Here is a 15,385-nt window from a genome sequence, read left to right on the forward strand (position 1 = left end):
TTCCCTTCCTCCCTTGTCACCCACCCTTACTGGGAAGATAAGTAGTTAAGTATAGGTTGTACATGTGTGGCTAAAGCAAAACATTAACATAGTAAATATATTGTAAAAGACTGACTATATTTCCCTCCCTCCTATCCCACCTCCCACTTGTTCTATTCTCTACTTTGATCCTGTCCCTTTTCAAAAGTGGGTGCTTCCAACTTCCCTCCCCCCCAGCCTGCCCTCCCTTCCATCATCCCCCTTCTCTCTTATCCGTTTCCCCCCTACTCTCCTGTAGGGTGAGATACCTTATTTAGTTTGTATTTCATTCCCTCCCCAAGCCAAATTCAGTGAGAATAAGGTTGATCCATTCCCTTTTGCCTTCTTATTCTTCCCCTCCATTGTAACCCTTTTCCCTTGCCTCTTCTTTATGAGATAGCTTACCCCATTCTGTCTCTCTCCATCTCCTCTCATTATATTCCTCTCTCACCTCTTAATTTCCCCTTTTAAGTATCATCCCTTCCTATTAAATTGGTCCTGTGCCTTCTATGTATACCTGTAAGCATATATACACACATTCACATTGTATTCATATGCTTGTATACCCTCTGATACAGACAAGGGAGGAAGGGAATGAATCTGGAATTCAAAGTTTTAAAATCAAATGTTTAAAATTATATATTTGTTTGAGAATTGCTTGAGGCTCAGGTAGGGGAAGGTCATCCAGGTAGTAACTATCATAGGTGAGATTTGAACTTCTTTCCTCTGGCTCCGGAACCAGTACTTTCCTCCCAGTACTTAGCACTGCTTAGGTCTTTCTGACTCCATGGCCAACTGTTGATCACCAATGATAGCAAACAAATCTAAATGAGGGCCACTAATCAATACATAAGGATACCTGCAACCACATATTGACTTAGTTTTAAAACATGTCATCTGTGTTTTATAGTACTTTTATTTATTTTGTTAAGGATTTCCTAATTACATTTTAATCTGGTTCAGCTGCACTCAGGGTGTGGCACTGACTTGCAGGCCATATATTTGACACCTCTGTAACAGCTTATGGTTTAGTTACAGAGAGAAGACCAAAGAGAGATAGCAATAGAACATCAAATGAAGTATTTGATTGTGAGGTATACCATATAGATAAATATCAAGGTCATGAAATGGCTTAGAATACAACTGAAGGACAGAATAAGTGGGAGAGTAGAGAGCACTCAGTGTAGCTAAGCCATTTCAGAGGCTAGATATGAGACTAGGACTTTTTGATTACAAGTCCACCATGTTCCCTTCCATATACACTTAGTAACCATGAACAAAAACACACATAAGCAATGAAGGAATCTTTCGTAAAAATGCTGGTATCTAATAGGGCAGAACCAAATGAATGTATGAACAACAAACAAGCCAAGAAAATGCTTCTGATCTTTCTGACTTTTTCTCCCCTATCTGTAAATTTCTCTGAAAAACTCAGAGAAGTCTTTCAAACCAATGGGTAAAAGGTCAAAATCAGATAACAAAGTGAAAATCAGTCCAATCTGTGGTTATGTGCTGAACTGAAAGAATATTTCTGGTGCAAGTTTGAGGTATGACTTCTAATCACTATATCTCCAGTTTGTCTATTTGAGGAGGCAGCATGTACTGAAAAAAAAAAAAACAAACCCTGACCTTGGAAGACAGGTCATCATAGTTCTGCCACTACTTAGTTTGCCTTTGGGTAAATCTCGTGAACTCTCTGAGCCTTAGTTTACCTCTCTATAAAATGAAGGGGCTGTAATAAAGGAATCTAAAAACTTTTTAAAAGGCTGTTTCAACTGTAGAATTCTATAATTCTGTGAATTTCAAGCTGTATTAGCAAAATGACCATTGAGAGCCAGATTTCACGTTGAGATCTTATCGAGTCTTAGGGTACATGGTCTTCTCACTGAAGAATAATTAATATTAAATAGTACAGATGTATTAGGGTGTTATGTTTAAGTGTTTGAATTAACAAAATCTTTCATTTTTTTTAGATTTGGAGTTGAGGTAATGAAGTACTGTGTAAATGACATTATACTAAACAAGTAACTCAGGTTATATTTCTGGCTTTTGTACATATTACCCAAAGGCCTTTAGACAATTCTCAGTTTCGCTAAGCTTCAGGTTTATTGTCTCTACAAAAGGGGCTAATGGTCTTGCAAGCTTTATAGTTGTACTCATCAAATGAGATCAGTGATGTAAATGTGTGTTGGAATCTGAAAAGCACTATATAATTCTCATCTTTAAAATAGCTAGAGGTCAGTTAGGAGACTGTTCCAATAGAGTAGGCAAGAAGCAAGTGCCTACACTGAGGTGGTGGTGGTGTGGTGGTGTCAGTGACAATAGAACAGAGGGGGTGGATGCAGGAAATATTTCAGGGTCAAATCAGCAGTACTTGGCAGTAGATTGGATGTGGGAAGTGATAAGGAAGGAAGAATCAAGGATGATGCCAGTAATTAAAGCCTGAGTAACTGGTAGATGATGTCACCAACAGAAAGAAGGAAATGGTATCGAATATTTAAATTGATCAATTATTTGATTAAATTGAATAATATAGTATACTTTTTAAAAGACTTTCTAATAGTTTTTTTTTTCTGATGTGAAATTAATTGCTTTCCTTTTGAATAAATGTATTTTGGTAATGGGGCTAGGTTGCCAAAGAAGCAAAACTGCTGTTCTTTGTCAGAAATGTGAGGAATTTATAAAACAAAAGTTGAGCAACAGACACCAAGAACAATCCTTTTTTGGTTTTCAAATGCATAGTATATTCTATGACTTTTACCTCATATGGGCCTTGGCCATTTAATTTTTCTTAGGTACCAGTGATTGCTGTGCTGGGTTCAGGTGGTGGATTCCGTGCTATGGTGGGATTCTCTGGTGTGATGAAAGCACTGTATGAATCAGGAATTTTGGATTGTGCCACATATATTGCTGGTCTTTCTGGCTCTACCTGGTAAGTCTGCATTTTTTTAATCTTGGTATTCCCATTTTGCATTTAAATTGTTTTCATTTATTATTCCTATTATTTTGAAGATGTGGAACTCAGACTTTGAAGTATTGAATTGAATTTACCAAGATGAAATGGTTCCTGGTAATCAATCATGGAGAAGTTCCTTAGGTAAATCTATATCTGATAGGACGTGTCAAAAAATTTCACTTTCCTTAGCATGGAAACATTTAAAATTTATCTACAAAATAAAAATTCTAAATTATAAAAATTTTTTAAATGTTGTCATCCTGAGAAAAGTGAAATTTTGTGAGAAACCCCATTGGATTTGGATTTGCATGTATATGTATGTATATGTGTGTGTATATATATATATATGTATATATATACATATATATTTAAAATGAATCAACTTGAAACCATATTCTAGATATAAATATCATATATAATGTCAAAAATCTCTGAGCTTAAAGAAAAACTTTTTGAGTGGTTTTTAATAGTAGTCTCTTTGCCTTCTATGGCCACCCATAGTTTCTTTTGAGAACATCAGATTTTAGTTTGTGTCTAAAAGACCCCTCAGCTTCCATACAAAGACTCAGGCTAACAAACTACTGAATGTGGTATAGGATTAAGTTTTATTTATACTTTGAAAAAATGACTCCTATTTGAGCCAATAAATAGTTAATACAACTCATGATTTCCTTCCCTGGTTGTCCTCTTCATTTCCTAGTACATGGTAATCTAAACCTATAGTCATGGCATTTCATACTTTTGACATAAGTGATTACTATATCAGGCACCATGTGAAATGCTAAGGATACAAAGAATGGCAAAAACGAGGGGGCGGCCAGGTAGCACAGTGAGTAAGAGCACCGGCTCCAGTGTCGGGATGACCTGGAGATCGAATCTGGGCTCAGATACTCAGCACCACACCCAGAAATAACTGGCCGTGTAAACTTGAGCAAGTTACTTAACCCCGATTGCTTTAAAAAAAAATGGTAAAAACAAAACAAAACAAAAAAACATGGTCCCTAACCTCAAGGAGCTTACTTTCTAATGGTGGAGACAACATGCAAATAATTATTATATACAAAATGGACATTGTAAGTGGATTGTATTTTAGAGAAAAGGCTCTATTGGGGTTTGGGTAAGCTTTAGAAAGAGGATCTACGAAAGGTAGTTTGCAGAATTTAAGATTTGAGCTGAGTCTTGAAATAATCCATTCCCTAATCTGATAGCTGTGGAGCTTTGACCAAGGCACTTTATTCCTTTAAACCCAGATTTCTCATCTGTAAAACAGACATAAATAGCATTTGCACTCCCAACTCACAAGGTTTTTACTGAGGAACTAATCAGATAGTGATGTCACTGTGAAGCATATTTGTCTAGTAAATTCTTCGTAAATAAAAATAATTATTACGTTGAAGTCCATGCTATTCATTAAGTATGCATTTTCCTTAGGGCCAAATAGCATGAAATGCAGTACTGAAAACATGTGGAATATTTCAGAATGTTTTTGTATAAACAAGGAACAAACAAAATAATTTTAACATCTGTTTCAAATATGAATCATATGATGAGTTTTCTCAGTTCATATCTAACTACAGTAAATATCAAATCACTTTTGGACAGAATTTTTAAATAAATTAATTCAGATAGAGTCTGTTTTCAAAACATAAAAATATATAGGTTTGTCATATTTAAATGTAATATAATTCTTTCCAAAAATACATTTATGGAAGTTCTTTTGGCTAGGATGGTCTCACTCTTAGTTAAGCTGTGCGTGCCCTGTTGAAAGAACCACAGAAATGCAAACTCTTCTGTCTCAGCTGCATTAAATTAATCTATCATTTTATCCTAATAAATCCAGTCAATCTATTTGGACACAAAAGGAATTGATTGTTCTAAGAGTGAACTGTGAAAGGGAAAGAGCATTTTCATAGATTGCTATCCACATTCTATGACTAAAACTATCCAGAATCAAATGCTTATTATATTAGACAGCTGGGTGGTATGATAGATAGATAGATAGATAGATAGATAGATAGATAGATAGATAGATAGATAGATAGATAGATAGATGACAGATGGAATGCAAATCTTGGAGTTAGGGGTACTTGAGTTCAAATTCTGCCTCAGAGTCCTTACTGACTGTGTAACCCTGAGCAAGTCACTTAGCTTCCTTGTGCCTCAGTTTTCCCATCTGTAAAATGGAGGTAATAATGGTATCTACCTCACAGGGTTGTTTTCTTGGCTGGAGCACCAGACCTGGAAGATGTGTGTTAAAATTTGGCCTCAGACACTTACTAGTTGAGTGACTGTGGGAATGTCACTTAGCCCCTATATGCCCCAGTTCTTTATCTGTAAAATGAGGACACAATGGAGAAGGAAATGGCAAACCACTGTAGTGTCTCTGCCAAGAAAATCCCATAGACAAGTCCATGGCATCACAAAGAGTTAGATACAAATAAACAACAATGATGCTTATTTGAGAGTAGCATGAAGGTTCTTTGAGCACAGTTGATCTCAGTTCTCTAAATCCTTTGGTATACTAAATACAAAATAACTATAAGCAGTGATTTTTATATCAGTAGCTTAAAGGTTCTAATTCTAATTCTCATGTACTTCAAGAATTAAACCCTCTGTTGTAATAATTTTTTTAATGAGGTAACTTTTCCTTCCCATGGCTTTACTCCTGTTTGTGGGTGGGCAGAGTTAAAATCCAGATGGAGCCTGGAGCCTGTTCAGTAAACAAGTACCTTGGGGATCTGCTTATGAGCTGTTTTGACCCATGTCCTGATGACGATGTAATATTCTTGTGTTATCAAATTCAGACTGACTCCTGATACTGTGTGGGCTTGATCATGATCAAATGAGATCAGTTATGTAAAAGGTTACACAAAGCTCTAGGGGCTATATAAATATTAACTGTTGTTGCTATTATTATTATTAGCGAAACCATTTCCTGATTTCTGTAGACTTATTTATACATGTAGTATTAATCCAGAATTGTTACTGATTTCTAGAATCACTAATTCAGTGATGGAGGTTTTCAGATAGGCCTGAATTTGATTTCTATAATGAATGACAGAAACTTCATTATAAGTTGGGTAACAGGTAGTCAATTAGCCCAATAAGTAATCATGATCAGGAAGAAATATGATTTCTCTTTGCATTGTCTATTGAACCTTTCTTTTTGGATTGGAGAAATAGCTTTTCTTTGTACACACACACACACACACACACACACACACACACAAAACCTTTTTGGATCTGTAACTTCTTCCAGGATTGGGAAGGAAATGAGAATAAGCATTTATATAGAGCCTACTATGTGCCAGGCATTTTGCTAAACATTTTCTTTTTACAAATATTTTCTCATTTGGTCCTCACAAGAGCCTTAACTGGTAAATGATATTTTAGGGTCATATAGCTAATAAGTCTCTAAGGATGGTTTTGAACTTCAGGCCGAGAACTTTGTCCATCACCAGCTGCCTTGATGCTCTCCTCCACTCTTCTCCACCTCTTCTAGTCCTATCTGTCCTTCAAGATCCATCCCAAGTTCTAATATCTGAATCCAATGTCATGACAGTTTTCCAAAATAACTTTGACCATCACGGCCTCTCCCTTCCCTTCACTTAACTCCAGAGAAACACTTATTATTTGTAATAACATCTGAGTGCTATACTATCTGATATTCCATCATTTATTGCCCTTTTTTCTTTTTTTGGTGGTTTCATGGACATTTGTCTTATCTCTCCAAACACGTTCAAAGGTACTAGATTGGTAGGATAATAAGTAGCATATATTTTATATAATGTGAACTAAAATATTTAGTGTACACATGTGTTTATTCAGTGCTAACTTTGTATATGTTATTACACGTATTATTTATATCTCCATTATATATACTTTAACATATCTATTTGTGTACCTTTGTCCACATAGATAGAATACAATCTCCTTGAGGGCAAGGATTGTTTTACTTTTGTGTTTTAATCTACAACACTTAGCACTGTACTTGGTACATGGTGGGTATTTAAGAAGTGCTTGATGATCAAGTTTGTACAACACCATCAAGAGTACTGCAGAGAAAGACAAAATGAATTATTTCAGTTTTTTCTTTCTCTTTCCACTTTCTTTTTCATTCTTGGTTACAAGGGGTGGCTCTCTGATTGGTGAAGGGAGAAGAATATGTTGGAAATTAAGGTGATGTACATACAAAATATATCAATGAAAATAAAATATAAATTAATGATACAATATATAGTCAGAGTAATTACTCTAAAGATAATAGCAGCTGCAGTAGGAGTTTTACCCTTGATAACGTTCTTTTCTGTGATGAGAAAAGTCAAACTCATTAGAATAAGACAAAATCAACTAAAGCATAAGATGTAATCTAAAGGCGGTGTGGTATAGTGGATAGAGGAGCATCCTTGGGGGCAGGAAGAACTGAATTCAAATCCCATCTCTGACAGCTCTGACACATGCTGGCTCTGTGACTTTGGAAAAGACATAATTTCTTAGTGTTATAGACAACTCTCTAAGACTTGAAGTTTCAAACATGGATTTGTAAAAGGAATTTCCTCATCAAGGAATTTGATATGTAAATGAAATTACAGATCTAGTCCCTATCTCTGTTTAACCTAGAACAGAATATTCAGCTACATAGAAGTAGTGTTTCATTGGAGTAAATTGACTTATTGCAGTGTCTGACAAAAGAGTCAGGGGATTAATCAGTTTGAAGGACAATGTTTACAGAATTTAGATATAGTCCTGTAAGTAATTTTAGTATTCCTAAAGGCTTTCTTCAGTTTATAATAGAGGTTCATTTACATTGCAAAGTTTGTATATGACTCCCCAGGAGATGAATTGATGAGAAAAAATGGTAAAACATAGAGTTGCAAAATGATCACTAGTTTTCATTAAAAAAAGAAAAACACAGCTGGAGGGTGTGATATTGAAATTGTCCAAAAACTATCATGGAGTTTCTTTGAAGTCTGGGTGGAGTATGATTAATATAAAGAAGTGGAGAATTATAACATCTCAAGAAGTCACTGAGTATGTTTGTCTTTCATAAATGTGCCAGATTTGACCCTCTCTTCCATATCTCTTTCGTTCATGGTGCTTCCCATGACTTTTAAGAACTCTATACACAGTTAAACTCTTGATAGTGAAAGCAGCAATGCATATTTTATCCTAGGAAAACCTTAAATCTAGTCTTGTCACTCACTGTTCAATTGTACTGTGTATATTTCAAATTAAGTTCCTTTTCTACTATGACAATTTTGTTTTTTCAAAATTAAATTTTTTTCCAGGACTGACAAAATTAGTTGGTTGTCCTATACGACAAGTATTAAATAAATATTCCAATCTTAATTTACCAAAAATTGTAGGCTTTTGGAGGGACATTGAATATGATTTTCAGTCCAATGCTTCAGAGATAGCTGGATGAAATGGAACATTAAAAAAAACAGATGTAGTTATTCATTGTTTTTGCTCAGTGGAAATATCCTGGACTTTGTAGGATTTTTGCCATGACATTTAGGTGTGAAATGAGGTAAGAAGGTCAATGAGTAGAATGAAGGGGAAAAAAAATCCTTGGGAAAATAAATGTCTAAATTTTGTAAGATTCATGTTTAATTGATCCATGACCATTTGACAAAAATGAAGTAACAGACAAGCATTTGGAGGAGCCCCAGACCACCCAGATTTTCTTTGATCACAGAAAAGAATGTTATCGAAGGTAAAACTTCTACTGCAGCTGCTATTATCTTTAAAGTAATTACTTTGACCATAAATTATATTATTAATTTATGTTGTTTTATTTTCACGGATACATTTTGTACAAATATCACCTTAATTTCCAATATATTCTTCTCCCTTCACCAATCAGAAAGCCACTCCTTGTAATCAAGAATGAAAAAAAGTGGAAAGAGAAAGAAAAAGTAGATCCACAAACTAATGTATTAGTCTGTTTTTCTGTCATATTGTCAGTAGGAAAGATAAAAATTATCTTCTCCTTTTTGCACCATGCCCTCCCAAAAGGAGATTCCCTCTAAAGAACTTGGTTTCAACTATTTCATCATTTGATTGACTACCTGTTAGAGTAACTTATACTGAAATCAGTTAAATAAACTGAAATTTCTCAAACTATTTAAAGCCCTCATGGGTAGAGTTAGTTTATTCAGGTAAACAATCAGCTATTCCCTTCCTGTCCCAAAGAGAATCCCCCTTCTTAAAGAGATAACCATTTTGCTCCTTCAATTTTGTAGCAACTTTAAAAAGCAGTAATTAAAGGATATAAGGGCAGAAGCAGGTGTTATGTGAAAGACAAAAGTCAAAACCAGCGTATGTCTAAGAAGTGAGGAAGAGAAAAAAAGAGAAAAAAGATATACTATCAGATGAAGCACCGCATATAAGGTACTTTTCAAAACAAGCTACTAGATGAACATGTACATACTAGATATCATAATAATTACATAATCAACAACAATAATAATGTCAGAGATTCTCTCTAGAACTTTCTAATAATAATAATCTCACACACACATATATATACTATAAATATATATTCGTGCATACACAATGCACATGCAAATAGATTATTGTAATATATATTCATATATGTGTATGCATGTGTACAGATAGATAGATGAACAATTCATTATTGTTCCTGATTGATAACTGGGACTTTTAGAAGATGAGGAATGATTTGGGATGTGACTAACTGGCTAGAGATAGTTTTAGATTTCTTTTCTGTGACCCAACATACCAGAGTAATATTTCTTTGCCAAGGATGGAACAAAATTAATAAGGGCCAGGAAAAAAATGCATGAAAATGCTGATCCTATATGATGGTAGTTGGGAGGCTGAAAACTATTAATTGAATGACAGAGAGAAAACCACTTATATTCGACTGCATACCCTAGAGGGTAGCAGATGTGATACTGGGAAATAAAAACAGTAGTAAGAGACCACATGGAAATAAGGGTAAGAACACAGGATTTGGAATCTGAGGACCTGAGTCCAAAATTTATTAACTATGTATCTTTCAGCAAGTCATTTATCGTATCTTGGCTTCATTTTAATTATGAGTTAAAATGAATAGTTTGGATGTACCAATGTAGCCCTTGGTCCATAATATTATCGTCCTAGCTCTAGTAACTCACAGGAGGCAACATTCAGGAAGATGAGCAATAGAAATAGTCATGGCTTCAGGATGTGATATACTAATGCACAGAGTATGGGTAATAAAACAAGTTAGCTTTCTTAGTGAAAAGAAATAAATACAGGCTTACAAGGATAACTGAGAGTTTATGAAATTTTAATTAAAACCAGAATAAAGCAATGGAAAGGCATACATTGTTCTAATATAATAGAGTAGCCAAAAGGACTTTCTGAAGAGACTAGAAGGGTACCATGGCCCATCCAGTTACTTTATGGTTGCCATGTTTGGAAATTGACAAACCTGAAGAGAACATCAACTTGATGACCAGAGGTGGAAGAACTGGAATTTATAATGCAGTCTTTTTAAAAAATAATATTTTATTTTCCCCCAATTACATATTACAACAATTTGTTTTGGTTTTTGGAGGGTGATTGGGGTTAAGTGACTTTCCCAAGGTCACACGGCTATTAAGTGTGTCAAGTGTCTGAGGCCGGATTTGAACTCAGGTCCTCCTGACTCCAGGGCTGGTGCTCTATTCACTGCGTTCCAAATTTTATCCCTCCCTCTAGAATCTTTTAAAATTTTTATTAATACCACATTGAATACTACCTCATACCTATCAGATAATGTGGTCTTAATAGAAATTTTAAAAGATTCTAATTCTGCAAAGGAATTGGAAAACTGTGTATAGTCACTGATTACTCCCAGGCTATAAAAGAAAATTGAAATGGTCTCTTGACAGTGTTTATCAATGGAGTAGGCATGAAAGGAATCCTTCTGAGGATTTCCTACAGAGGGTGATGAGATCTGTGGAGAACGTAATTTGGACAAAGTGCTATTTTTGAGCTGATTCATGAACTCCCTTCCTCCTCTAGGATTTTATGATTCTAATTGTTAGAAACTGAGGGGCAATCATAAATAGAGGCTTGGCCTGAGAATCAGGAAGGCCTTCAATGAAGTCCTGCCTTTAACACCTATTGACAGTGTAAACCTAGGGCAAGTTGCTTAGCTTTTAGGAAAAGTCTCAGACAATGTTAAGACTGTAAATTGAAGAAACAGGTGACAATCAGTATTGGTGTAGAGAATTTCTTCTTGAAATGTAGCTAATAATTAGCTCCATTAATAAGCTTCAGTCCAAAAAAGTTAGGGAACATTGTATGGGTAACTTGATCATTTTTTCTTGTGGTATTCCTAATGAATGTAAGTAAAAAATCTTTGAAGATATTTTCAATTTATTTGACATGAAGACGACCAAGAAGTAGAGAAATCATATGAAGAAATATGTTCCCAAATAAGTAAGGCATTTTAATTTTATATTAGTTGACTTCATTGTAATGATGGTCCCTGAGGTATGTGGTGAAAAATATTATGGAAACAAAAATGGTTGAGAGCCAGCATAGAATAATGAAGAGGTGAAAAGAAAGATGACCTTGGAAGTCAAGAAGACATTAATTCAAGTCCCAGTTATGATCTATCTTGGTTGTTTGATTCCAGAAAAACTCACTTTATCTTTCTGTGTTCTTAGGCAACTCTCTAAGACTCTAAGTTGTAGACAATTGAAACCCTGCATTGGTAGAGGGAGTTTCTTGAGTGGGAGTTCCCTCTATCTATGAAATAGATGGGAAATGTTTGTGTAGAGAGTTATGGGTGAGTGTATTTAGATGAAATAGTGGATAGAATATTGAACTTGTGGTTAGAAAGACCTGGCTTGAAATCTTACCTTATACAGTTATATAACTGCGTGACCCAGGGCAAATCATTTAACCTCTCAGCCTTAGTTTCCCCATCTGTAAAATGGGGATAAAAATAGCACTTATTCCTACAGCATTGTTGTGATAGAAAATGAGATAATTATGTGATACACTTTGCAAATCTTAAAGTGATAATAAGATGTTATTTATTATCATCATTATTATTACTATATGTATATATCTATAGTATATACTATATGTAATATACTACTATACTGTCAGTATTATTAATACTATATGTGTATCATATTAATATGAGATAATATCACACACATATATATGCATGTATATGTATGCAGGAAAGTTTCTTGTCTTACTCAGAAGTTATTTATGCCTATATATCATGAACATTTTCAAGAAGAAACTAAGAAGACTCAGAAACGGTCATCACTGAAAAAAATCACATGAAAAATGAAAGTGGTTATAAGAAAATAGAGAGGAAATGCCTGGTTACTAAGAATACTTTCAGAATCAGCTGTCTGTGTGAAATACCTAGTTAGAACAAAGGATATAATCAGCACTGTTTCAGAAGGAAGGATGATTGGACTGGAAGATAACATGTACAATTACAACAGCTTCAACTTGAGATGTCTTTCTTCTATCTATAAAATTGTTGTGAGAAGGGTCTAGGTGTACATTGCAAGTATCTTTGATGAAAATATGAGCTGAAAAAAGTAGACTTTTGTGGATGATTTTTTCACACTAAGAATTATCTTCATAGTTACACAATTGATTAAGAGTTGGGGCAAACCCAGTATTTCTCTTTATCTACTTTTTATTTATTAAAAATAATTTGAGCATAAAAAGCTCTTTTCCAATAAGGTACCTCCTGTGCATATCTTAAGATCACAGGACAATTTTTGACATGTATCAACAGAAATAACTTTCTTGAATATGCTTTTGTTAATATGATATGAGACAGAAAAGCAGGCTACATATGTTCATAAAAGATATTGCCAGTTTCATGAAAGAACAGGGTCTAAATGAAAAAAAAATGTTCTAGAGATGGTAACTTCCTAAATGTTCCTTTTTTGATCATGTCATATTTTTTTCATTAATCCTTAGAATACTGGATTAGAAACAATACAATACTAGATACAATACAGTACTTTCTCAGTTCCACAGTTATTTGGTAGTGAATACACATGTGAACACTAGCAATACACATGGGAACAATCAAATGGATGAATGATCTATTGCATATCATGGTGCTCAGTGATTCCTAGTCATATACATTTTATCAGGGAAATACTGCTATTGAAAATATGAGCTGTTGCATCAGGAAGGTACTTGGGATAATCAAAGATTCTGTTCAATTTCTCAAATGTAATCTAGCTTGATCTCTTCTTCTCCATCATCTCTGAGTTCAGTTCATCTGAAATGTCTGTCCATGACATACATCTTAATTGATTAGCTCAGTGGGTTCTCCATCCAATTGACCTTTTATAATCAACATTTATTAATTATGTTCCAGGCATTGTGCTAAGTACTGGATTTGATTCTCAAGAGCAGAGGCAAATATGTACGTCATATTTTCCCTTTGGTTGAAATCCTTTTCTCTCCCTTCCCTGCCACCTTGTTTTCTTTGAATTTCATTATGTTATTTGTGCTAAGTGAAATAGTCAACAGTGTGGGGTATTTCAAACCTTGCTGACTTTGGAACTTGAGAACCTGGATTTGGGCCCTGGGTCTGCCATTTACTTGCCTATGTGATGATACTAAGTGAGTAACTTCTCTTTTGGTCTCAGTTTCTTTATATACAAAATGACAGAGTTGGACTAGATGACTTTTAAAATTCATTTCAAATCTAAATCAATGATCCTACAACCAATGAACATCCTAGAAGCCCATGGCCAAGAGTATCATACTAGGTGATAGGGGAGTACAGATAAAAAGTTAAAAAAAAAATTGGTTTCTCCCCTTGTTGAACTTATTGGTAATTGGGAAGAAAAAACATACCTGCCTAAGTATTACATAATTATACATATCGATTCATCTTTGTGTCAGAGATCTTTTATTAGCTGTTCTTCACTTTAATTTGATATAATGTTATGATTTTCTTTTCAAGACTACTGGCATGAGGCCTTACTTTTTGTTGACTGTGTTTACTTTATTGTTATAGGTACATGTCATCCCTATATTCTCATCCTGATTTTCCAGAGAAGGGACCAAAGGAAATTAATGAAGAGCTAATGGTCAGTGTCAGTCACAATCCCCTTTTGCTGCTCACGCCCCAGAAAGTCAAACGCTATATTGAATCCTTATGGAAGAAGAAAAGCTCGGGACAGCCAGTCACTTTTACTGACATCTTTGGGATGTTAATTGGAGAAACCCTAATCCATAATGTAAGCTACACTAACATTTCTCGTCTCTTTTAAAATACAAATACAATCCTCTATCAGATTGTATAAAGCATGGTTTTTTGTTAAGTCTCTCAATGATAGATAACTGGAATATTATTGCTTAGTTAAATGATGAAAACTTTGATGAATTTAAATGATTAAGTAAATGTCTGGTACTGAGGTCCTTAATCAGATGTGCCAGTCTTTTGCCTCTTGACAAATAGAATAGATGCCTTATTAAAAGACTTTCTGCGTTTGGTGTGTGCATGTTTTCAAATATGCTTTTATATCTTTGTTTTATAGCAGGGTATTTGGATCATTCTGGCCATGTTAGTAATTAGGTGTGAAAATATTCTCTATGCTAAGTATATTTTCATATGACTTTCTTTCATCTTCCTCTTCCATTTTATGGAGAAATAGATAAACTATTTAAAAAACAATGTGAGAAAGTATGATAGTAGGAAATTTCCTTAGAATCCTCAATATTAATGATAGTAATAATAGTGACAGTAATATTTGACATTGTTATAGTGCTTGAAAGTTTTCAAAAGTCTACAGTACTTATCTGACTTGATGCTCATAATATCCCTGGTGCTACAGTTATTACTATCTTCATTTTACAGATGGGAAAATTGAGATACGAGTTAAATGACTTGTTTATGTCCACAAAGCTAGCATCTGAGATACGATAGAAACTCAGCTCTCTCCTGACTCGAAGTCCACCACTCTTGCCATTTGCCTTTAGGAATGATCATGTGAAAAATCATTTTAACATTTCCATAATCAGAAGTTCTGTGATTTCATTATTGTGGGCATTTCCTCCAAATACTCTTATGCTCAAAATGATTTCCTCAGTTCTGCAGAGAAAAATCACAGACAGCACTGTTGTGAACTTGTAGTGCTCACTGAGAGAGAACAAACTTAGCTATGTGATGTTAGACTAACTTGGCCATGGGGCTTTGTTTCAGTGTAGTCAACAATTAGTGGTTTGATCTGTAGAGGGCTGATCTTTTCTTCTTGATTTCATGCTTTGGAAAATGATTCCCTGACAACTTAGCTACTTTTTGCTCTCACTTGTCCAGCCCCAACACATAGAAGTTTTTTATAAGAGGGAGCGGGTAGGAGCCAAAACACACACACACACACACACACACACACACACACACACACACACACA

General features: G+C 34.7%; 1 protein-coding gene across 1 annotated transcript in view; it reads left to right on the top strand.

Moving 5' to 3' along the window:
* Positions 1 to 15,385, top strand: part of PLA2G4A (phospholipase A2 group IVA) — a 179,428-nt gene that overhangs the window by 114,675 nt on the left and 49,368 nt on the right. Inside the window, exons 8-9 of the mRNA XM_069074439.1 lie at positions 2,814 to 2,950; positions 13,989 to 14,211. Coding sequence (XP_068930540.1) covers positions 2,814 to 2,950; positions 13,989 to 14,211 — 360 coding nt within the window. The remainder of the gene's footprint in view (positions 1 to 2,813; positions 2,951 to 13,988; positions 14,212 to 15,385) is intronic.

Source organism: Petaurus breviceps, unplaced genomic scaffold (genome assembly GCF_028583685.1).
Source record: "Petaurus breviceps papuanus isolate PSGF00001 unplaced genomic scaffold, PetGlider_PUasm1.0 90895, whole genome shotgun sequence".
Lineage (NCBI taxonomy): Eukaryota > Metazoa > Chordata > Mammalia > Diprotodontia > Petauridae > Petaurus > Petaurus breviceps.